Below are 25,298 nucleotides of genomic sequence, written 5' to 3' on the forward strand. Positions count from 1 at the left end.
CTTTCCAACGGATTAAAAAATTGTTCTCTTCGCGTTCTCACATGCTTGTTAAATTCTCCGATAAAACGAAAACTATAGTTAAACATCTCAAAATGATTATTTCACTTATAAATTAGTGTAGTATACGGTAGCAAGTAGAAAAATTATATCTAGCAAAGGATTAATTGGATATCGCGCCGATATCGTTATGAAATATTCAATCGTAAGCTAATTCTCCGTGTTACACGTATATACGTATAAAAGCGGTATCGGTTGCGTTTCTCGTACTACGTTATTACCATAAATAACGATTCTTAAGGTAGACGTGGATACTAGGGACTGCGCGGCACCGTGGGCGAAAGAAAAAAAATACATACGCAGAGCACAGACAGGAACGTATTCCGTCGAAGAAAACACATTGCTACACGAACAATTTTTCTATACACGTAATAACATATAATTATATCTAAAAGTCACGAATGCTACGCCTATAAAAATTTTTAACGAAATTTTTCAGCTACGAAATTGTTCATCTTCATTTACATTATATGGCAGTTTCCAACAAATTCAAATTCTAACATTTTGAAATAAACGGTCACCTACGCTCAAACGCTGTTGGAATTATTTAAACGAGATATAGAAGATAGAGAAGATTCGTGGCTAAATGAAAAGAAATCTTTCTTATAAAACCTTATTTTAGTTATTATTACGTTTCATAACTATTTAATAATTATTCAAAACTTATAAAACCTTTCTTATATTACGGCACATTAGGTTAGGTTAAACAAGTATTTTACCAAAGAATTACAACGCTAAAATAAAGCTTGATGTTTTACTTTATTTATCGGTGACATCATCGCCGTAAGAGCCAACAAGCTAAATCTATTTCCTATAATTTGCACGAAGCTAATAAACAATTACGATGCACTCTTAAACGACGCATTTAAATAACACATTCGTTTAATAATTAATGCTTGTAGTAGATACTTTACAAAGACGCTAGAATTTGCCCGTCCCTGTGCGTAGGAGTAGTGGGACTCGCGCGAACCTACCAGACCAGACAAACAACGCTCGCGCCTAATTTCGACAAAATAATTTGTACCACTTTTCAGCCACTTTTCAGCCACTTTTCAGCCACTTTTCAGCCACTATGCGCTGTTTGAACGCTTACCATATTTTTAGTTACTTTTATGAAATATGTAAAACGAAGGTAATTATCAGAGGAAAATTTTGTAAGAAAAGTTTCTTACCGATTTATATTTACACCTATTCGCATATTACATTTCCATATCACGTATACTTTATTTGCATATTTTGATATATTTGATATATAAAATACATCGACAAATCTATTTAAAAGAATAGGAAAAGCATTCGTTTTACTTCATTGGCATAGAGTCAGCGATCAGTGGAGGAAAAGTGGTGTCGGTGAATCGAAGAAAAGGGTTTTACACCGTCGCGTATTCGCTACTTTGAAATTGACGCGGTCAGCGAATCGAGCATCCGACTTGGAGAAGCTCGGTGCGCATGCGCGTACGCTAGTCCTGCGCCGCAATGCGCACTCGCGAGCAAAACGCAAAGTGGATCGAGTCAGTACTGGACAGGCTACCACTGTGTGGTGTCACGTGTGTCGTCTCGAGAGAATTACTCGACGATCGATCCATTCGACGCGCGAAATTTCCCGACGAAACGAAAAACGAACAACCGAACGGTGAAACGGTCGCATTTTATTACAAATATCGGATTACCCTTTCTCGCGAGGTAAGTGTGTATAAGTATGTATTCGGCTAGAGTTCAAATCCGGACGCATTTCGAGCTGTGACACTCGCGTTTCACGCTTTTCACACTTTTGATACGTTCGAAGAAGATCGAAGCGTAACGTATAGAATTACACTCGTATCCGTACATAATGCGTGTATATATATACACATATATCGTATATGTATCAATTAGGTACGAAGATAATCATACTCTTTGTACTGGCAAAATAAGTGCCGCCTTACGGTAATAACGTTTGCATACAATGACGAACGCGTTGCGCTCGCTTCGCGCTGAATTATTCAATCTATCTCAATATTTCATACTTTGTCGGCGCGTTATCGGCCTATGCGTTATTAAATGCGCCATCGGAGCCCGAAACGAATTTATCCTTGGCAAGTTGTAATTTTAAGGGAAACAAAAAAAAAAAAAAAAAGAAAAAATCTTTCCCCGTTTTCCCCGTTTTCCCGGTTTTATTAGGATATATAAAGGACGTTTCTACGATCTTGGTAGAACTCGTTCTCGCTAGATTCGTTCAAGCATAGAAAGTCTGAAATAATCAAGCTTTACTTTTACCAACACCGTTCACGACGTTAAACGACGATTACGCGTCTACGTAGAAAACGATGCGAACGTAGAAAATGAAAACATAAGGACCGTATGATCACGTTGGCACTGGCACCGCCTTTCAGCGTATATTTCTGATTCGCGATTAACGGACTCGCGACCGATCGGCAAGAAGCGTCTTAAACGCGACGACGTTGAAGAGCACGGCGGCCAAGGAAACGTATACCATGAGTCACGGTTGCAAAATAGACGCGACGCATCTCTGACGTGCGAAATTCGCGGCATTCCCTTTTGTGTTTGGCCGCGTTTAAAGGGGACGAATGAAATTCAAATGGACGTTTTTCGTTCATCACGTCAAACGGACGTTCTCGAAACATCTGCCCACGAGTAAACGTGAAACGCGCTAACCATCGACGTGCACGCCAGGCATAACGACGCTCACTGTTCGAGTTCAAGCCTCTCAAAGGCCTCGAGAGTTTTTCCACGCGACGAGATTAATTGCTGCACACCAACCCCGGAATATCGGCCGCTGCATTATGTCAATGTAAATATTAGGACCGGTGGTACGTCGAATATACGTACGCGTGCCGATACATTTATCCACAACATATTTACTTCGGATACTTTTAAAAATCGCGTAATTTTTGAGGTATTTACGAGCGTAACGATGCTAAAACTACCGTTACCGTACTAACAAAGATCTTGCCAAAGTGCAAGATTCGAGAAAGGCGATAATTACCGAATCAGTGTGAGACACGAAAAGATCTCATTGTCGTATCAACGAACACATCGAGTAACTGAAATTACTTTATTTTAACAAATGTACAGTTCGATCGCGAAAGCGTAGAATCCTCTTTGCACGCCTAATACGCGGATGATATTTAGAGCAGCTACTTGGCAGGCTGACTCCGAGATAACATTATCCAACGCTACAACTAGCTTATTTGTTAAAACGAGTTTCGGATATTTGTTTCTCTAATTATTGCTATTATCATTGAAAACGCGTAAGCTGCTTGGACGACGTTTTCGCGATCGATACCGACTCGTTCATTGAAATACAAACGTAATTTTATCGCCAAAGTAACAATTCTGGCGAGGTAGAGGTTTCAAGATCGCTTTCACTTCTGTAGCCGGTATCCGGCTGGAACAGCGCTATCCGCATTAACGTGTCGAAGCTAATCCGATCTTCCAACGATCGCCATCGATAGCAGGATTTTACGTAACAACGTTTTTCCGATTAGAAGCTGTCGCCGTTATTGTTCGCCTGAGAATTAAGGTTCGCTTCGCCAAGGCGCGTGATATTTCACGGGAAATTGTTAATTATAGGCATGCTCGCGTTTACTACGCGTTGTTCGCGGCGCACGTAACCCAGTAAGCAGATGATCGTTCTCGATGGATGGGCGGAAGGTCGACTCCCACTTTTCGTCTTCGTGGATCTTTCATCCATGTAAGGTGTGTTTCAAGGACCGAGCGTTCAGCTCGCGCATACGCTTTCATATTCGTTAATAACGATATTCGCGTTCAGTTGACTCGACCGATGTTTTCATTTTTCGTTGATCGTTGTCGTAAATTCGCACCTAAAGAATAAAATCTCTCTATTTTCCTCTTCTTTTTTTCGATGGGTTTTTTACGTCTCTACTAGACTGAAAACCGCGGAAAACTACTCTCATTCGTAGATAACACGCGTTCCAGCTTTTGTAGCATTCAACGGTAAAAAGTTGGAAACATTCTCGTCGTGTTCTTCGCACCGTCGTACGATCGATACCCACTCGACGAACCGTTTTACGTAAGTGAAACAGTGGACAGACGCGAGCAAAAACGGTAATTAACCTGTTCTTCTTTGTGTCGATCGATGCGAGGTCGAGCTGAATCCAGATGTCGCGATATTAATTTTCCATCGATAAATTGCTATTTACATAACCGCTGAAAATCGCATTGTCACGGAATGCACGTTTCCACGCAGACATCCTTTCATTATGCGATACATTTACCCTACTTTGATACATTTCACGAGCTAACCTGTGATTTTCCGTAATTTCCTGCAATTACTTTGTAAATAGTACGCTACCGTCTCGTTAAACGCGAATACAATCGCGAATATTACGAATCTCCACCGATCGGGTATACAGTGGTATCGATAGAAACACCTTACTACATGCTTTCTACATTTACTTTTTACCACAACCTTTGTATTTACGATTCGTCGTTCCACGTAGAATTACACATTTTCCGTCAAATTCCGTCTCTTCCTCGACATCGAACAGCGGTATTTCCACGAACGAACGTTTAACGTTACTGATGTAAGACGCGATATAACAATGTAAAACGCGACATACGATAAAATTTGTTTTCCAGCGGACGCGTAAAGGGTGGACGTGCTGGTACTTGTAGCGGCGATAATATATCTAATATACGTGTGACCTGTGTGGTACGAGCTATATAGTCGACTATAGTCGACGGACGAGTCAATAAATATTCGCGGTCGCACCGAACAGGTCGACGACGACGAATGCGGTGCGAACGATACGTGATCTTTCGATCATCCGGGAAAGTACGGTGGACAAGGAAAAACCGGCGCGAACACGCATCGGTTTGTAGTTTATAAAAGTAAACTTTCGCGCCACCAGGCAACCGGTGGGCCGAAAATAAACGTAGATTCGCCAATTTATCTTTCCTGTAGTCGCCGCGTTGCTTCCTGAGAAAAGTACGGTCGACGGATTTTCGATTCGATAGGTCGCGATTACCTCGGATTTATCGATGGGGAAAAATATAACGTCCGCGGCCGAAACTAGCCGGATCGTTCATAAATTTCTCAGTCACCTTTCTACGATATTTTTATATTCCGTGTCGTTCGTATTCCGCTACGTTCTATTCAAAATATAATGCGATATTCGCGCGTTAATTTAACGATACAAGTGCAGATGACCGCGATCAAAGAACGTCTTTGTCGCACCGTCTTGACAGTTGCGCGAGTGAAAATAGAGGAAGACGCGTTCGTTTGTTCGTCTTCTTATTACCTTATTACCTAAATTACCTAAATTCGTACGACAGAATTCCTTTTAAATAGAAACTAATTTCTACTGAAATTGGATGTATTTTTTTCAATGTAGCTCTTTGATCCTCCGCGTAACGCTCCGCCCGAATTTTCGTGTTTCGGCGCTACTTTCGTTTCAGCGAGCAACGAGGCTTTTTAACCTTCTGAGAAAATCTTTATGCTTAAAATTGAAATATGCGAGTATAGATACACGTCGATAAGTACTTTTCTATTTTATCTTGAAATTTAAAAAATTGTACGATCTTATCGATAGAAAAATACGGTTACGAATGGAAATCATTTTGGCTCGTGCCAAGGCAGGCATTCGGATTTTTTCTATTAAAAAAAAAAAAGAAAAAAACTGTAACAGAGTTGGGGATAAACTTTGATTTTCTGATAGTCGAATGTCGTTCCGAAACGTAGGATATCGGCACGACAAATACGTTGCGACTAAATAAAGATTTCGACTAAAAAAAAGGTTGCGACTAAAGAATTCACACAGTGGTTTTCGTGGCTACACTTTTGTAAAAGTTGCTAGGTTGTATTTACGGGTAAGAGTTAAAGAAAGAACTGGCTGGATCGGATACAGAAGAAAAGAGGAAAAATAGAATGAAACTCTGAGCGCCAGTTGGCTGGACTATAGCCGCTCGCGTGATGTCAAACGTCGCTGTTAAATTTACGCTAGTCAAACTCCGCTTCCTCTCCGACTGTTTTCAACCGAAAAATTCACAAATCAAAAGGACGTTATTTAAAAATATTCCTTTCTATTTCTACACCATATGTAACTTCTTGTAAGATCAGCGATAAAATTAAACCTTTTTTACGTCGATCGAACCAACAAAATCTAATTATAATATTTTTAAATAATAATTTTACGTGTATCTTTGTTCATTTCGTCAAGATTTCGGTAATTTGTTACGGTGTACGCCAATTGTTAGGTAATTCGGTCTTTGTTCTGCAAATTTTTGATTCGTCCCAACGTTCTTATTTTATATCTGTCAGTTTTTACATCAGAATTTTTCCATTACGGTAAAATTATAAATTACGCGTGTACATAGGCACCGAGATAGCCTCGAGATAGCCTTGAGAAGCGAAATTGCGCGAGAAATAGAAAAGCGAAGAAAACGAAACATCAAATGGGAAGAGAGTGTTTGTTTGATCTTTTGCTAATTCTAAAAATATTCCTTCTATCGTTATTATTATTCGAACGTTCCTATTCGAACAATTTCTCAAGCAAGAAACAGCGAAACGTTTCCTCACTTTACGCGTCTTTCTTTACCGTTCGCGTAAAACATACGCAACAGATCTATTCTATCGTCAATGGATCGATCGGTTACCTTTCGATCGTGTCTGTCCGCTATTACGTTAGCAGCCGATCGTTTCATTGACGCGAGTAACCGCATTCTGGCGAAGGCCATCGAACGTCGACAAGAACGCGGACAAGAACATCGAGCAAACTCGATGCGAGCGAGTCATCAACGAAAATGTTGTCACTTGCCTTCGAGACTGCGATCGATGCAGCCAAGTTAAAATTAGACCAGAAAGATCGGATTATGCGAAGTTGGGTCGTACAAAGAGACAGCATAAAGCCATTATCCAGCGATTATCGTCGTTGAAGGCTAAGCTAGAAATTTCGAACGATAAACCTTTACGCAGACGGCGTACTTTGTACTTTGAATTTTTGTACAACAGTTCCGAAACAGCTTACAAAAGTATTCCAACGTTTCCCATAGAAAACTTTTTCGTATATATATATATATATTGTATGTATAAACGTATACCGTAAAAGATTTCCAAACCAAGCTTTTAGACAAAGAGCAATGAATACACAGTACATACAGCTATACACAGGTATTATTACGTGTAAAAAAAATTACGTCTATCGTGGAGTTATCGTTTATTTTCAAATCGTTTCCATTTATTCGTTTTCAAGTCGTTCGTTTTCGCGCGTTTGCAACATTTACGTTACGTATCGTTTTAACTACATTGTATCAACCTTTTACACTGTGATATTCGATTTTAATCCATTTGCTGTTATAATTTGTTCCTATTTTTATCGTAGAGATCGACAGGTACATAACGTATTAGCAACATTAAGAATACGAGAAAAGTCGAACGTTGGTAAAGTTTGTTTTTTCTTTGCGATATCGAAACTACCCGAGATTACTCGAAACGTAGCGTATTTTGTCGGCTCGTCTTCAATTACGATCACCTATTTTTCTTATTACTTCGTTCTGAACGATACGGTACGATACGATGCGAAGAACGTTCTCGACAACGATAAAAGTCGACGCAACCAGCAACGACGATTTAATCTGGTTTTGTACTTGGCATTTGTAAAGTCGAGAGTCTGTAACGGCGAAATCGTTAAAATCGTGCAGCCATCTGTACAACCAGCTGTATAATTACACGTGTTTTATATTCGCTTAAATAAAGCACGCCCTTATTTATCAAATCGTTTCACGCGAAATACCAGCTTTCTCAAAATCATAAAATCATTTTATTCGCAATGTCGCAAATACGAATACAAATTTATTTACGATTTACGTTCATTTGACTAATTACATAATTAAAGCATAATTAAAAGAAGATAGCTTGCTTTGCAAGTTACGATACTCGATACTCCAAATTAGACCTGGCAGAATAAAAAGAATAAATCTTTCATTCGTGTAATTGGTCAAAATACGATATACGATATACGATACTATATGCTTTTTCACAGTTTGATATTAAACCAGCTTTTTTTTTTTTTTGTAAAATCCAAACTTTCCAATCGTACGCTCCAATAAATATAGTAATTAATCTTCTAACGCATAATTGTTAGATCAAAGTGGAATAGAATAGATTTTTCTTCGCGCAGCTTCCACGCTGAACTTGTACGTTAACGCTGTATAATAACGTGCATGTAGTTGTATAATTTTCAGCGAAACTACAACAATAAGAATTTTCGATTATATATTTTTCGGCGTGGATTTATCTTCGAACCGATTACTCGATTACATCGAAACGAAAGACCGTTATTTAAATTTTACAGAAATTTAGAAACTTAAAAACGAGAAGGAGAGAGGGAGAGAGAGAGAGTATATCATTCGCAAGATAAAAATAAATACTACTTTGAATGTGCGAATCGGTGTGAACGGGAGAATTAAAAATCCATTGCGATAAGCTAGATCGTTAGAAGCTAATAGGAATGAACGGTCTATGACGCGATAATAAAAAAAATCTGCGAGTTTAATCACGGCCTAGCCTAAGCGAAAAACGTTTTATCCGTCAGACTGGTTAGAGGGATACAAATTCTAGAAACTGTGGAGGTTCGCGTTTCAAGGTTTCAGCGCGGGGATCGTACGAGCGTGTCTCTCCTCTACGGACAATTCTTGGAAGAACTCCTTGGCCCCTTTGCCTCATTCGCATCGATGTCTCCGCCGGAATAAAACAACCGACCGTTTGGCGCTTCCCGTGGAAATACTTTTGCCGCTTACTATGGCGTCCCAGACGTGCTTTAAATAGAACCGTTTCACTTAAATGGAACAATTTAACAGGACGTTTGCAATATCTTTTCGATCGGTAAGCGGTCTGCGAGCTACACAAAGTTATAAAGAAAAAATTGAAGCCGGAACATAGTAAGAGTAAGAGTAAAAGTCTTATGCTTATCCGTACTTGTACGACGTTCGTTGATATAATTCACGCGTATGATAGAATTCATAGAGATGCGCATCTCGATCTGCGTTCGATATATTATTCTTACGACTCTGTAATCGAGTATCTGTCTTACATAATATTGCAAACTCTGCTTTCTCGTACGACGATTGTATTTACTCCAACGTACGAGGAAAATTACAGTTTTACAGAAACCGTTTGTAACAGAAGATGTTGGGAAATGAAATATTCGCAGGACAGTGGTAAAAATATTACGCGCATTTATTACGTAGTTGATATTGGATGAATATTTTTACGCGTTATCGCGATTAAGATACGATTACGAATCTGACGAAATCTTTCGACAATTATCGATAATAGAAATTCATTTTTCTGGAGTATAGTAAGGAGGTATAGTAAGGAGACGGCAAACATATTCGTCGTTTAATCGATTCATGCTTACGCGCAACATCAAGCACGAAAGGGTTGATCGTCTTCCTGAAACTCAAATACGATATAGCAACGTATACCTTAGAAACGTAATATCAATGAGCAATAACTATTTATACGAGTTATTAAAATCTCGACTTTGCCTTTCATCGCGCGAACGATTCGCATAAATCGATCCACAGAACGATCGTATTGCTCGTCCGATCGAAACTAAGTATCACGGATCAAGCCACACTACGATCGTTATACCTCTTTTAATAGCGCGTTACAAAACTAGTTTTCGAAACTGCGTGCTCGACAGGCGTACACATAAGTACGCGTACGACCGAGTCGAGCATCGGAACGGTATAAGAACGGTCGAAACAGAAATAAATCTTCGTTTGCAGGTTTGTATCGCGAACGCCGGCCATTACGCGCGCCCACTTAATTCAAAATGCCACTGCTCTAACCTAGCTCGCAGCTGGATTTAACGTTAAACCGGCTTCAGGTGTTCAGGTGAACCGCGAAAGTTGCAGCGCCTCCACCGATCCAGTTCTCCATCTATTCGAATCTCCCATATTTATAAACGTTCAGCCTCTATAAATAGAAGTACTGTAGCGTTGGACGCGCGGACGAGTACCAATAACAGGATTTCAGCGTTCGTTTCAGCGTTCGTTTCAGCGATCGTGGCCCGGCTATCAGAAGGAAACGGACCTTTGCGATAGCAGACCTTACCTTTTCAAATTTACTCGTAGTCACGACCCGTCACCAAGTATACACAGTTTTAGGTTGCACAAGCTGATCGACTTTCTGGCAAACTATACCGATAATACTTGTCGCGTAATTAAACGCGTATTAAATTTATCACGATCCGATTTCGAACAGTCGCAGCTCCTGGTTCTCGCGAAACATCATCGGCCAATTATCAACGGGTCGCATACAGCTTACGTAAGCTTCCAAGCTTCCGGGCTGAACGAGATTTTATCAGGGCTGCACTTATTTTCGTATCGCGTCACGTACCGTTTAATTGACGCAACGATCTTCGTTGGAAATAGTAATCTTACGGACGATCGTTCGCCTCGCTGTTCCTAGAAAATACGTCTCTTCGAATATACGAAGAAATACACTCCTGTCACATTCTATTAATCCTGTCGATTAATCAAAGGTCAAAGAAAATTAATTAAATACCGTTTGTATACTAAAGGGACGTTTAGGTATCGAAGAATCTAAAAGCCGCTGTCGCCTTTATGTATTCGTTTACACCGTTATATATGACTAAACCGCATTTTACGCGTGTTACGATCAGCGGTATTAGAAGCGCGCCAAGAGCCAGCGAGAAGAGCAATTTGTCTTATAATTATAAAAATGAAATATCATTCGATTGGAATTACCAAGATATTCTTGTTCTCGCTGATCGAGACGTCCTTTTAATAATCGACGATCGTGACACACGACAAGCTATTTCAAATCAAAGTCGTATAACATCGAGATGTACGATTATAATAATCAGATTTTCTCGGAATATTTTGCCTTTTTTTAAACGTAACGTGTAACATTTCACCTTGTAATTCGAAATAGCATCGAGCGCGAAGTGAAAAAACTATCGAGGTCGAGTAATTTAAGCGATTCATCCGGCATATCCATCGATACGTTCATCGTCTCATCGTTCTAACTTTTCGTACTGACTTTTGTATTATTATCGTAATTATCGTTAGACAGGAACCTATTGTAATTTTACCATACGAAAGATCAAAGTTCTACCGGATTTCGAGTAATCCGATCGGCGAAGAGCAATCTGTCGATACGATACGTTTGTAAAATTAAACAAAGATGAATAAAAATAATAAAATAAATGATAAAATCACTATCGCTCCAATTACATGCTAATAGCGTAGTGCCAGTGGCAGAGATATTCGGGAATTTCGCAACCACTTAACTTTGTACATCAGAGCGACAACCAGCGCCCGTAATGCACGCGATTTACGATCTCCTTCGATATAATTTTCTCTTTAGCTTGTAATATTTTTAACTTCACCGTAATTCTCGCTTCCTCCTTTCGTTCTTCTTCTCCTTTTCTTCTTTTCTTGTCTCTCTCTCTCTCTCTCTCTCTCCTTTCTTCTTTCTTCTTTTTTTCATTTCTGTTTACATCGTTGTTCAGATCTCGTGAGGCAGGGAACTTGAGAAGAACGCAATGTCAGCTGCAGTGAGGGAGAGAACAACAACGCACACCAGCAGAAAGATAGTGAGTCATGGCAGTCCTATATCGGGCCACAGTCAGTCGACAACCACGGCCAACAGCCTCGAAAACAACTTAGGTAAACCTTTAATCGTAATCCTATCCTTGAATCGTTCTTTTCCCACCTGCTCTCTTTACGCATCTCTCTTATGATTTCGTGAATTTCGATAATTTCATCTCGCACAGCCGCAACACTGCTTGGATCGCAAAAAAGGATTCTTTCTATCACCGTAAGAAAAACTGATTGCACTTTTTTCTTCGTTTTTAAATTAATTATCGACTTTTGGAAAACAAATGTATTATTATTAATTATTAGCGAATGCACATTACTACTATTTATTGACTATTAATCGACAATATGACAAGAGATACCTTTAATCTAAAAGCTATCATCTCCCGAAATCCATTATTTTTTATTTAAACGATAATCTATGTCTCTCAATGACTCTCACGTATATTACTATTCTCATCTTAAATTATATACTGTGTATCTTGATGTCGCATAATTTTTAAGCGATTCTACAACTTGCACACCACTACTGCAATGATATCAACGGCAAAAATAGCTTTGCTCGTTCAGAACGATAAACATCTATTTGCGTCGAAAAGCTCGATTCATAAGAACCATGAATAAAATTTGTCACGATTGAATATATCAAAATCACGTGATATGCTATAATACTTTCGCTTATGATAAGATATACGTCGTTCGCGCCAAAATTCTACGTTACTTCGTATTATCAAAATTAGGTTAACCGTAATTATTCGACCGTGTATTCGTTTACAACGATAAGCATTCGTTATTGCAAATAGAAAAGCGACGGAACACGCATTTCATGGTTTCAGACGCTCTTCTCGAGGACTTGCAAACAAGTGTCTCAAGAAGTGCCACCCCGAGCCGAGGCGGCAGGGCACTTTCGCCTCAAGTAGAGTATCGCGTAGCTGCAAATCCCACCAAGGTGGTTTCCGAAGGCAGGTAAGTAAACCTAAACAGTGTTCGAATCTACGGAATATAGCTTGCCTTTTCTCGACTGAAAGTTCGACTTATCCTTAGAGCCATCTCGCCCACTAGAACCATGACCACCACCACCGAAAAATATGTAAGCACTGGGCCGAGTGGTGCGCCCAGTGGTATACCTGATTTGAACTTGATCGATTCGGAATTGCAAAATGTAAGTTACATATATATATTCATATATTCATATATTCATATATTCATATATTCATATATTCATATATTCATATATTCATATATACTTATATTCATATATACTTATTCGTCTCAGCTTTATTAATTTTTGTATGCATACATTTGTATCGAAAATAAAAATATTTCTATCTTAACGAACATTTCTTTTCATTAACTCGGATATTTTGATAATCCGTGAACCGTATCTCTGTTTGTTGCTCCACTAGCTAATAATGTGCGATAGTAATGACCAATTACTAGATAAAAGCTGTAATCAAGAAGAATAGAAACTTTTGAATAAACTTTCGCTCGTTAACGAATTTCTCTACCGAAAAGGAAAAAAGAACTTACGAATAAAAAACAAACGATAAAAGAGATGTCGCAACGTGTAGTTTCGATCTTTCCGACACTTACGCAACCCTTTGAACATTCCAATTTTTGCTAAATCAACATTTATTATGCAATTATCGACATATATATGTTACGAAATTGCCAAGACGCTTCGTGTTGCATAACGTTGCTATGAATGAAAAGAAGGAGATTACTTGACGTGAAATTATATGCAATATGCAGGCAGTTAAATCGCAAGTGCAAGTTAAATCGCATATACCCAAAGCTTAAATCAACTCGCATCGTTTCGTTTGCTTTTACTCGAAAGAAGCACGGTTTCGTAAACGTGTAACTATCGTGCTTTTAGTTTCTGTTTTTTTCATATTCTTTCGTTAAAACTTGCCGATTCCAATTACACGTATGTATATCAAAGAGATTGTATCGCTCGAAATTTGCCTCGGGATACGTCGTTTGCGTGGCTCTATGTCTACGTACAGCACTTGGTATAGAGGCTTATAACGTATTAAAATGATCGTAGCAAGTAGTGAGATCAGTCTTATACATGAAAGAACCGTAATCTCGTATACGATTTTACTTTGAGTACACTCTGAAACTGCTTACAGTTAGATCACCTTATATTTCAAACGTAATATCAAACGAACGAATCATTGTACAAACTATTTTTCAATAGCTGGTTCGTGTAATTATTTCTTTTAAATAACAATTTCTTCTTCCATATTACTATTTAATCGCGCTTGATCCATCAACATGAACAATCTACCGAACGTTATTGCAAGTTATTGCAAATAATCGATCGATTTTCTGATGTTTCCCGAGTCGAGTCCGGCAGTTGTTTTCTTCGTCTTCGAAGTATTCGGGGTCGTCAGGATCCCGAAAATTCCTCGACGCGTAAATATATACGGCTACCCTTCGTTTCAGGATCCGAAATGTAATTTTTCTGTCAGCTTGTAGTTAAGCTCGTACCGAAACTCGGTTACCCGCACACCCCTCGTTTTAACGACAATTGTTTCTTCTTTCCCTCTATGAGAATATACGAAGATCGACGATAAGTCGATGAAACAAAGCCAAATATTCGCCGAATTCCTGACAGTGTTTGTTCAGTTTGTACGATAAATTTCAGCGATTTTAAACGTGACATCGTTCTTTTAACTGTGCTTTTAAACGTGCCAATTTAAATTCTATTCTTTTAATATTATCATGTTCGACGATATTTTCGTACGATAATTTTTATTTTGATGACTTTGATTTCTCGAAGCTTTTCGATGAAATTCCTAACGTTCTTTCGTATTATACGCGATAATATAATCACCGAGATATTCTCGAATTAATCATTTTGGAAAATGATATTTCGACTCTGTGTTAGAGATTCTCTGAAAAAATGTGAAAAGCCTTGCCCTCGATCGAAACTAAAGAGATATCGAGACACAAAGAATTGGAAAAACGAAGCAAAACTGATGAAAAGGCAGGCGAAATATTTCATTCATAACGTTATACTATAAAGAACGTTGCATCGCGACGCATGCTTCGCCCATACGTGCGCGAAAGGAGTCGAAGAAAAGATCTTACTCCTGAAAGGTAATATAAAATATCTAGAAAACCGATCGATCATCGATGCAATTACGTTGGCAAGAACCAACTTGTAAATTCCACTCGACTCACAATAGCCACATGACCACACATAGCACACGATAGCATCTGTGATCAAGAAATAAGACGGTTCGTTTCTTACGGAATGCGGTATCATAAATCTGACATCTTACGAGATACATCATACGTTAAAAGAGCATGAAAAAATGGAAAATTACTGTTACGCGTACACGGGACTCTAAAGTAATTGCGGTATTTCCTGGCTGGTCAGTTCGTAATCTAACGTACAATGAAAATGTAGATTGGTTACACGTGCAATTTATCGCGCGCATCTTACACGTTCGCCGGATGAACTTTCAGCCGTCGGGTCCTTAAGGTACGTACAAACACCTCCTATTCTCATTTGCATAGGAAATAACAGCTTGAACCGTGAGAGACGCCAAATCTATGACAATTTATTGGCGTACAATTTACACGTTCTAACTTACTTTTAATTGCACATTGACATATACATATACAGATGCATAGAACGGCCGCGCTAATAAGAAATTTTTCATTTACAAGCGGTATACGGAACATACAAATGCATTATTATACAAATACATATATATTATTATTAAGCGTTAAACGTAATCATATTATACATTATAATTATCAAGTTAAGTTGCCAGTGTTCTTAATTAAAGGAATTGACGAAATGTGAATTTAAAAATGTGGATTTTTATCGAAATATAAATACAACGATATACAATAGATATACATATTTACTTTCGACATAATTACAAAATCGGCTTTAATTACAGTCATCTATGTATCGACAGGGTAATAAAGAGAACGAGCCGGTACTTAAGGGCTCATAACAGTCATCGAGAGAAGCGAGAAACGTCTATCAACACGGCATTATCGCGAAGACAATCGTTTCGATTTACCTACGCGTAATCGTTTCGCAGACGGACCTGTTTTCCTTTTTTCTCCCCCTGTAGATTATGCATATATTCACGCGTTACAAATCGGTAGTTGCAACTTTTTATCTTAAATAACCTAAATTGTAATTTATCTACTTATTTTTTTATCTGTCGAGTCATGTCAAATCATGTTTTCCCAATCGATATCGAGAAAAAGCATATCGAACGTATGCGAACGATATTTCAAGTAAGACGATGATTCTGTTTTAGGTACAGCCTGGTCAAAGCAAAACGATCGCTTATAAACAGGTGTCGTATCAATATAACAAAAGTGTGGATGGAAAACCAATTGGTAAGTTTACGCTAACACCTATGTGCTTACCCTATGCCCGTGCCTACCATATGCTTCTCTATAGTTAGCTTCAGACTCTATACAACGAATTTTTTATATAAATAAATTACACAAAAGCATGTTGAAATTGGCGACAAATGTTCATTGAAACATGTGTATGAAGTGTATCGAAATAAAAAATTAATCGTTTAGTTTTCTAACAAGATTTTAACGATTTTAACGATTTTAACGATTTTAACGATTTTAACGATTTTAACGAACGAAAAGGAAAGAAACGGCGATATACGAGAGAGAATCGTAAGAGGAAATGAGATTTTGGTAAAAAGCAGGACGTTTGTGACGGAACGTCCGATATACCGCTACGAACCCTCGGGCGTGTTCGCGAGGAATCGCGCGCAAGCGCTGCCGCGTTTTAAACGATCGCATAGAAGGAAGGGGAGAGCTGGTCACTCGTGTCGCTCCTTTTAAGGAGCGGAACGGCCTTGCAGGTATACGGTTAATTAACAATGAGAACGACAAAACGAGAGAAGTTGGTTCCTTGCCGCGAGATACTCGCCTAGCACCTCCTTTTCACTGATCCAACTCCATCTCTATCCGCCGTTAAATACCGCAACTCCAACACGGAAAATTAAATGCCTCTGTAAACAGGATTAAATGATAGTAAAATAAACGTAATACCGTTACCGCTGTATTGTTAATAACAGGTTATAAGATACCAAGATTATAATTTCGTTATGTCTATTATACCACGTTATGTCTAAACGATGTTAATCGTCTTGAACGATCTGCCAAATACGATTCGAAATAAGCAAATGAATATATGCGGTATAATAAAGCAAGCAGAAGCGAATGCAAGATTATATCATTTGTATCATTTTGTGTTAGTCGTCCGTATTGTCTGCATCGAATAAAAAAAGAAGGGAAAGACAAATAAGCTAAAAGGTGGTGGAAAAGGCTAATTTTTCGAATTTTTCGAATTTTTCGAATTTTTCGAATTTTTCGAATGTTCTGTCCATTTGTTTGTCCGTTTATATTCGCATCGAGTAAAAACTACGTAAACTTGCCGAACGGATATTGACGGAGCCTTGCTCCGTGGAACAGCTTAGTGTCCAGGAAAGACAGTAGGATATATTTCATCTCGATCCGTTTGCCAAAAGTTTCGAAATATCCTTCGTCGGTATACTGTAAATCGAGTATACGAAATTTACTGCTTACTAATATTTTACTTATTTTATCGTTGATCGAGAGGTAGGCCGTTTTCATACGCGTTTTAAGCAAGTATACCAGCAAGGACGAACGTATAGCAAAAACGAAACACACGAGGTCAGAAACCGTTGACATAAAGCATAGACGATTGGATAATTTTAAGGACGAATATCTTCCATGAGACGTTGCTTCTTTTACATTTATGCATTATGCAAAAGAGAACACAGCGTTGCGGATTTGCTGAAATCCCGAGGTTCCGGTAAGCCGTAATCGTAGACTACGCTATTATACGGAGAAGATTTCCGCGCTACCTGTCTCTCTATGGAAGTCTCTATATGGAAGTGACGTTGCGATCAGAGCGTGCGTTCTTTGCGGTAACGCACGATACACAAGCGTAACCATATTAGGATCGCGTATAACAGAAGATTGACCCGATTTCTCCCTTGTCCCTCTGCTGCACTTCGCACAGGCAGCAGATAAAAGGCCAAAGAGGAAATACGAAAACTCTGATTCAAGTCGAGAAGCCATTGGATATAACAAGGGCGTATGACATTGTCGTTAAGTTAGCATGGAAACTTCAACGAAAGTGTTCGAGTAATCTCGAATACTCGTTCGAATAATCGAAAGAGCAATAATAAGCAATAATAAGAGAAATTGGAAGATTATAATGGAAACGAGGCGAGAATTTTACAACTTTGATATTTTAGAATCGAACAATTTTCCAATCTACCGACATAATCCTTCCTTTTCCTTTTCCCTTTCCTTTTTCGCTCTATCGAATAAAGCTCTATTAAAAGCTGTCGACAATGAACGTTTACATTAGAAAATCTTGATTTTTAAATCGTTTAAAGAACGAAAGAGTCGATTAAGAGATTAAGTGGCAAGTTATATTACATTTAAAACGCGTAAAGCTAGAAACGAACTCGTTCTCGCTCGAAATCCGGATTTAGATATATCAAGCAACTAAACGGGACAAGTTTCGATAAAGTGATTTTTGAATTGACGAATAAAACGAACGTGAAATTTACAAGAGCATATTGATATTTTATTTGCCGTTATACATGTATATTAAGTATATCAAGTATATTATACATGTATATAGTAATATAACATTATTACCTATTTTGACATAAAACGGAACAAGGTCATAGATATTCCTATTACGTAAAATGATGTAATATCGAGAAATCCGTTAAATTTCTTTTTCATATTACAGACTCGTGGGTAGCAGACAACGCATTAACCAACACCAGTTCGGCTTTGATGTACGTACTATCCTGTTTCAAAGCGAGAGCAAACTAGCAAAATAGCAAAATAGCAGAATAGCAAAATAGCGAAACAGCGAAATAGCGAAATAGCGAAATAGCAAAAAGATTTAATATATATAATACTATTTCACGGCTACCAATACCATTACCAATATACTGTAATAATTGCTGCGATAATTGCTATAATAAAGCCATGTATTTTCTAAATTATAATAGACTGTGTAATATAAGATATATTTTACAGCGATGATATCCGAGAAAGGAGTTACGAAGAAAGCACAATCCCCCGTGGCTTGGAACCGGTCGGCAAATCAGTCAACAGAGAACTAGTAAGTAGAGTTTATCTCTTTAGTTTATATTTTAAATATAATAATGTAAATATAAATATAAAAAGTATAAAAGTATAAAATTCGTATTGCAGGTGTACAACGATAGTTCCGTATCTCGTTCGAAGCAAACTTCGCCTTTACCAACAGGTACTCAGAGGGATGTGAAATATATTCACGAATCTTCCAGTAAGTATATCTAAACGAGTTTATCGTAGAATAAAGCAGACAAGTACAAGTTTATCGAAAGTTGTCAAAGCGCTTCGAAGCAAAGTTATCAAATTCAGCTAATACACTTTATACTTTGATTCGCGACTATTATCCTACTGTATCGTTTCACTGGTCGAATGTCATGAAAACCACTCGCACGATGACGGCAATCAGTGATGGCAATCAATGGCGATAGAATGAATTATTGCAATAACATTTACGTATACGTGATTTTCAATACCTTTACTACCGTTGAAACGTACAATATTATTGTAAATGCAGCATTGTCTGGCTGTTACCGATAAAAACTTATTTTTACGATAAATTACGATTAATTACGATTAATTACGATAAATTCGTAGGCTACCAAACAGAACCAGCGCAAAACACGACGGTAACGACTACGGTGCACGCGAGTGCTGCGCAAGAATATGGAAACGTCGAGTACGTACCAGTGCCATCGCCAACAGCAGCGATACCGATCAATCTGGCACCGGGTCCGAACACCAAAGTAACCACCACCATTAAAACGTACACTTACGAGCTACCAGGACCGCCTGAAACCTATTTACCAGGTGGCAACGCGCCAGGCACCGTTGTGCTGCCAGGCGATCAAACTATCACGTACACGATACCGAAAGGAACTGGCTCCACGGACAAAACCATCGCTTATCAAACCGTGACCGAGAACGTTCCATCTAGAACACCAGCCAGATACAGCAGTCCGCCGCCTCCTGTAACAGACGTGACAAAGAAATCTACCACGATCCATCAAGAGTCAAAGTTCTATCACGAGCAACACCATGATAGTCCGGCCAACGTGCAACCAACCACCACAGTCTATCATCCTGGTTCACCACCCTTGGCAAATAAAACAACGATCACGCGAAATGAAAAATACTATCAGGTGGATGGAGGTTATCCAAACGGGCATACGGTTGGCGATCGACCACCGGATCATCCGGCAACCACGGTCATCTATCAGAACCAACCACCGACTATAAACGAGACTCGCACAACGATAAATCGGATCGAGGAACATTATCCTAGTCGACCACCGTCCGCCGGACGACATCCGACACCCGATAAACCGGCAACACCGGTTAATTATTATACATCACCGGCACAGCCCACTTCCCCGCCGCAGTCTACCACAACAATATACAAATATTCCAACGCCACCACGTCGTCGATACCTCCGAACAAGAATCCCGAGGACCACGAACTTTTGTTACCTAAACCGTTCCCGACCGAGGCTGTTCAGCTCTATCCATCGACCAAGCCGGCTAACAACAACGTGCAAACTCCGCCCAAGAAGTTGGAGGATCTCATGGCATCGTTTTCTGACACAGAGGTAAGCATTTCTGATTTCTTCGAGTATTTCTAGTCGCACGTAAGCGGCGAGTGTGTCTAGTCGGTGATAGGGAATCTCGTACGGTCGCTTTGCGTGCCTCTGTGTCTTATCCATGCGAATTATCGTACATTTTCACTTTACCTATGCAAAACCTTTCTACATCTATGTATCTATCGCGTGGTTTCACAACTGCACAGCACCTATTTATTCCAGTTAATCGTTTCAACGATGGATCGATATTACTTCACAGCACTACCAAAACCCTACTATACCTATATTATACGGACAAATATTTATATTTATTTCACCTAATTATTACTATAGATTTTCCAAACTTTTCAATCTTTTCAATTTTCGTACATACGTCATACATAAAACGTCCAATAGTATATTCGTTGTAATATTCAGTGGCTAAAACGGATCGCTACTTAAATTCTATCGCGTATATTTATGAAATTGAAAAATATTTAAGAAAAAGTTACTCGACTGCATACTACTAAATGCTAAACAATCTCTACTTTCTCTCTAGCGCGAGGTCCTAGAAGACATTGAAAAAAGGGAAAAGGAACAACAGAAGGAGTCGCCGTCGGTGAAAAAGGAGGTTGACTTTGTACCCCATACACCGCCCAAAGTAAAAAGTAAAAATGTTGCTGGTCCTCCGGTTTATTATCCTCCCGGAGCAGCAGAATTCACTAAGAAAGAAGAGGCTAGTGCAGCTATGTCACAGTCTGGCGGTGTAAGTACAAAGAGTATTCTAATCGTTTCCAAATTGTTTCCAAAAGCAATATTTCTTACTCATCCGTTTCAAAATATTTTCTAGCTATAAATTAATTGCGAAACAACAAGTGTAAAGAATCGTCCCTTAGAGAATCCTTGCAATCGCGTATGTGTTACGTACAATATAAGATTATCAGCACTTTTTTTTATTATAGGGAGGATGGCAAAAGGCTAAGGCGAAATACGAATACGAAGCGTCTGGTAAAAGTAAATCGAAATCGAGTAGCGGCAAAGCTGTTGTTCCTGTTTGTTTGCCACTTTGTTGCGCCTTGCCATGTGTAATTATGTAAATTATATCGATATTAATATCAATATCAATATTAATACGTATTAATCTTGATTAAGCGACTTATTGGTCGTGTTTTGAACGATCGCGCGTCAGAATCGATCACTTGTGCCACTTGCGTAGAATAAAATTTAGAGAACAACCTTAACGTAAGAAACAGTAAACGATTTTAAAAAGCTACAAAATGATTGCCAAATGATTACGAAATGATTACGAAATAAAATGCAAGCAAATATTTGTCTGCTTCTTTCTTCGTTTGTCATATATATAACGATAAATAAATATACGATTAAAACTCGATATAATTTTAATTCGGAGTAGCAATTGTAATTGTAAGCTTTCTTAGTTACGCATAATCATACCGACGAATTATCGACATTTTAAATCTCGCTACGTATTCTTACCTTAATCTCTACTTCTACTTTCTCTGTGTAATAATTTTTCCGATCAGACGTTAACGCTACGACATCTCATTCAAATTTCTTCCTTTTCGTTCTTTTTCATTTCTACGATACTAACGTTTAAATTGCTTTATTACTTCGCGTTATTACTTCGATATTATAGAGAACGGTGAATTCTCATCCTGCTGTATACAGAATTAGTCACAGATGCGTGTTCATACTTCAGCGATCGATCTACACGTTAAAATATAATATATAAAAAATATAAAATATAAAAAACGTCTTACTAGCGTTGTGTCTTACGTACCTCAGTTTCGGCGTCGATGAACGATCAAAGAAAATATTCAAAATGTCCACCGCGTATCCCGACTCTCGATACTGCCTCTCGTCGACACACGCTCCACTGCACCACTTAACATCGAGTCCCGTACGATTCTATACATCGTTCACTTGCGTTCAATATACGATAGACTTTAAATGGTCCCGCAAGAATACATAATTTAGATCATCATGAACGATAAAGGATGTTCTCGCTGTAATCATCCACAACCCGAAAACGAAGGTACGTAGGGCATACACGTGTTTATAGGACGTTCTTTACTCATTTTAGTATGTAGAATCACCCTTTGAAGTACGAACATGCATTTATAATTCACCCTGTCTATTACACTGGGTTTTGTTTAGCGTAACATCATCCGCTGTATTCGTAAGAATAAAAACCTTATGTGTTTTTTTTTCTCTCTCGTTCCTTATTACAAAAATACTCTTTTATACTCTTTACAAGTTCTACGTTTCATCATACGCAGTACATTATATCTATGTATAAAAATATATCATTATATAAACTACGTATTTTGCACTTTTATTAAAAATTTTATAAAATTTTGTAAAATTCGAAATAGTTTCTTTCGATAATTCTTTTCTCAGGAATCGAAGATATTCATTATCTAGAATCAGATAGAGAGACTATTCATTAGTATATATCCTTTTATATCGTTGTATTATCAAAGCAATATTTTATGATTGTCCTTTCGCTTTTATTACTATCTATCACGATGAACAGTTACATATTTATGCGCTTACAGAATGTTATCTGTATATGGATTTAATATGGATGAAAATATGGATGAAAATATAAATTTAAATGCAACAAATTTCAAAAGGAATTTAGATAAACTTGTTAAGACAAATAACGTATAAGACGATACATTTTTTTCGTAGTTTAATATAATCTTAAAGTAAATAAATATAAGTGAAAGTCATAACTATATCATTGTTTTATCGTGTTTAAAAAATTCTTGTAATAGAATAATACCGTGAATTATGGTGCTATAATAATTTTAGTAAACAAAGACATGTAAATGTTATGCGCTCTCGTTAAATTTTGAGTTTGTGTATTATTAGAATACATGGTTACAGATATGTTTAATATGTTACGAATATGTAAAAATTGTGCCATGAGACGATATATAGATGTAAAGTGTGTGTTAATAGTAGCTTCTGTTTCAATAAAATGTCTACTCCACCTATGAGATCATCCTTTATTCTTCTTCATCTTTCATTCGATTTTGTTTCCTTTCATCGTAGGATACCATAATTGGTAAACTTCGAATACTTGGTGTATCGTAATCAAAGATACGTATAATAAAGAGATGCGTATAAGCATTTCCTAATAAAAATACACCGCGTACACAGTGGCCACACAGAATATCGTATCCTGAAAAAATGTTATTATCTTTGTGCATTCGTCTCTTTGCTATCAAGTTTCTTTCGCTAATAATCGCTTTTTATAATAATCGCAAGAATTAAAAGCTATACGCGTATATTAAATAATACATATCGTATCTTTGCAAGTACGTTTATTTTAAAATTGATGTAGTCGAACGATATCCAATGTTGCAACTCAATTTGTAAACTGTTTAGTATCTCCGTTTAGTGTTCTCCGTCAAATACAGTATCGATATTAAACTAAATTAAGATACTAAAATTAACTGCGCCACTCTTACATTCAAGAAACTATCATACGCGTACGTATCTGCTTCTGCATCCCAAATACATCTTGTACCCATTTTCACCCCAGCACCATGCTGCTCGCCCAAAACGACATTTACAATATATTTGTAACGTTTGAACTTTAACTCTAGAAATAAGTACGTAACAAATTATTTGAAATTTTGAATTGGCTGATTAAACTTAGCGTATTATTTACTCGACGCCTAACTTATTTTAGAAAAGAGAGTTTCACCTTTAACTTTCTCTCTAATTAAATCCGCTATATCTTTAGTCCACTGAGCTGCTTCCTGAGCATCGTAAGTTTTCGCAGAAAGCTGATCAAATAGCACATTATGTATAACTTCTTTAGCGTTTAACGGTTTAAACCTGTATCCAAATCGTTTGTTCACCTTTTATATTTTAGTTATAGTCAAAAGCGAAACGCTTTATTAAACTATCGTTATATATAAGTAGAGCTTAGCAAACTATTCGACCTACTATATTACTCGTTTTAACCATTCCTAATAATAATAAAAGTTACATTCCATGTAAAATGCATTTCATACGTTATTTACAACGACAGTGGTACTAAACTGCCCTGTATATAGTTTCTATATTTACAAATGATATACTTAAGATTATGTTAGAAGTATATACTTAAAGTATAAAATCATATCTTCAAAATGAAAAAAGTATTCCCCTTGATTGTAACAACAATAACAACAACAACAACAACAGCAACAACAACAGCAACATATTAGAAATAATTGAACGAGATAAAGCTTGACGAACAAACGTCGTGTCGTTAAAAAAGAAATTCAATTAAAAACTCTCAATCCAAAGGAATAGAGTTCGACTGTAAAAAATTTCGATACGATTAATAGGTACTTCTCGTGTAACTGCGGACGTATTTGATAAACTGGTTGTTCTAACGTCACAGTTTCCGCGTCATCGAGCACCTCCACATTTAGCCTCGATTTTTCGTCTTTCCGAATAATCTTTCCTTCCTCTGGAACATCTTCTTGGCATTCTTCCGCTTCTATCTCTTCCGATGCGACAGTAGCTTTACTTTCAATATTGTCCGCCATCTATTTCAATTACGTTGGAATCTAATTACAAAGAACCTTAAATATTTCTCACACTGCACTTAGGTTATGAAACCTATCGCCTCGAATCACAGTCGTATCAGAGAGGTAATGAGAATGCTCACGCTCACGAACCTGGTTGTTCTCGGACTAGTGCTGCACCATGCGGTCAAATGCCGAGTTTAAATTGACATTGGCATACACACGAACCTATAAAATTAGCGAACCGTCCTGTTAGTTCGTGTGGCAACCTATTCGCGACCACGATCGCGGAATTCGAAAAATCCATGGCCAAAGCCATACACAGCAGACAATGGCATACTCCATCCGCGGCCAGCTTCACCGTCGATTTGCTCAAATGAAATTCCCT

At 37.9% G+C, this 25,298-nt stretch overlaps 2 protein-coding genes across 3 annotated transcripts; one reads left to right on the plus strand and one right to left on the minus strand.

The window, feature by feature from the left end:
* Window positions 1-1,452: 1,452 nt before the first annotated feature.
* LOC117212637 (agglutinin-like protein 2) lies at window positions 1,453-23,380 on the plus strand. Of its 2 annotated transcripts, XM_033457584.1 has the most exons (11): window positions 1,604-1,740; window positions 11,562-11,718; window positions 12,486-12,615; window positions 12,694-12,811; window positions 15,942-16,023; window positions 18,446-18,494; window positions 18,742-18,826; window positions 18,919-19,012; window positions 19,396-20,387; window positions 20,917-21,123; window positions 21,320-23,380. In XM_033457584.1, exons 2-11 carry the CDS (start codon window positions 11,595-11,597, stop codon window positions 21,452-21,454), a joined length of 2,016 nt encoding a protein of 671 aa, XP_033313475.1. In that variant the 5' UTR covers window positions 1,604-1,740; window positions 11,562-11,594; the 3' UTR covers window positions 21,455-23,380. The 2 variants fall into 2 exon arrangements, with proteins under 2 accessions (XP_033313476.1, XP_033313475.1); XM_033457585.1 differs by lacking the exons at window positions 11,562-11,718; window positions 12,486-12,615; window positions 12,694-12,811 and having other exon boundaries at window positions 1,453-1,740.
* Window positions 22,588-25,057, minus strand: LOC117212644 (tctex1 domain-containing protein 2-like). Its single transcript, XM_033457601.1, has 4 exons — window positions 24,732-25,057; window positions 24,097-24,230; window positions 23,858-23,991; window positions 22,588-23,568 (listed from the first exon to the last, which is right to left on the minus strand). The coding sequence occupies exons 1-4, from the start codon at window positions 24,929-24,931 to the stop codon at window positions 23,521-23,523; spliced, it is 516 nt and encodes a 171-aa protein (XP_033313492.1). The 5' UTR covers window positions 24,932-25,057; the 3' UTR covers window positions 22,588-23,520.
* Between the last annotated feature and the right edge of the window lie 241 nt (window positions 25,058-25,298).

The sequence above is a fragment of the Bombus bifarius genome, unplaced genomic scaffold, assembly GCF_011952205.1.
Source record: "Bombus bifarius isolate JDL3187 unplaced genomic scaffold, Bbif_JDL3187 scf7180000008334, whole genome shotgun sequence".
NCBI lineage: Eukaryota > Metazoa > Arthropoda > Insecta > Hymenoptera > Apidae > Bombus > Bombus bifarius.

What these genes read in the sequence shown, in the direction of transcription:
- LOC117212637 (XM_033457584.1), top strand. Translation starts at nt 11,595, where the DNA reads ATGTCAGCTGCAGTGAGGGAGAGAACAACAACGCACACCAGCAGAAAG. An exon ending in TGTGGATGGAAAACCAATTG is followed by an intron (nt 16,024 to 18,445) that starts GTAAGTTTACGC and finishes TTCATATTACAG; the next exon opens with ACTCGTGGGTAGCAGACAAC. An exon ending in ATATATTCACGAATCTTCCA is followed by an intron (nt 19,013 to 19,395) that starts GTAAGTATATCT and finishes ATAAATTCGTAG; the next exon opens with GCTACCAAACAGAACCAGCG.
- LOC117212644 (XM_033457601.1), bottom strand. Translation starts at nt 24,931, where the DNA reads ATGGCGGACAATATTGAAAGTAAAGCTACTGTCGCATCGGAAGAGATA. An exon ending in AATTAGAGAGAAAGTTAAAG is followed by an intron (nt 23,992 to 24,096) that starts GTGAAACTCTCT and finishes ACTTATTTCTAG; the next exon opens with AGTTAAAGTTCAAACGTTAC. An exon ending in CGTATGATAGTTTCTTGAAT is followed by an intron (nt 23,569 to 23,857) that starts GTAAGAGTGGCG and finishes ACATTTTTTCAG; the next exon opens with GATACGATATTCTGTGTGGC.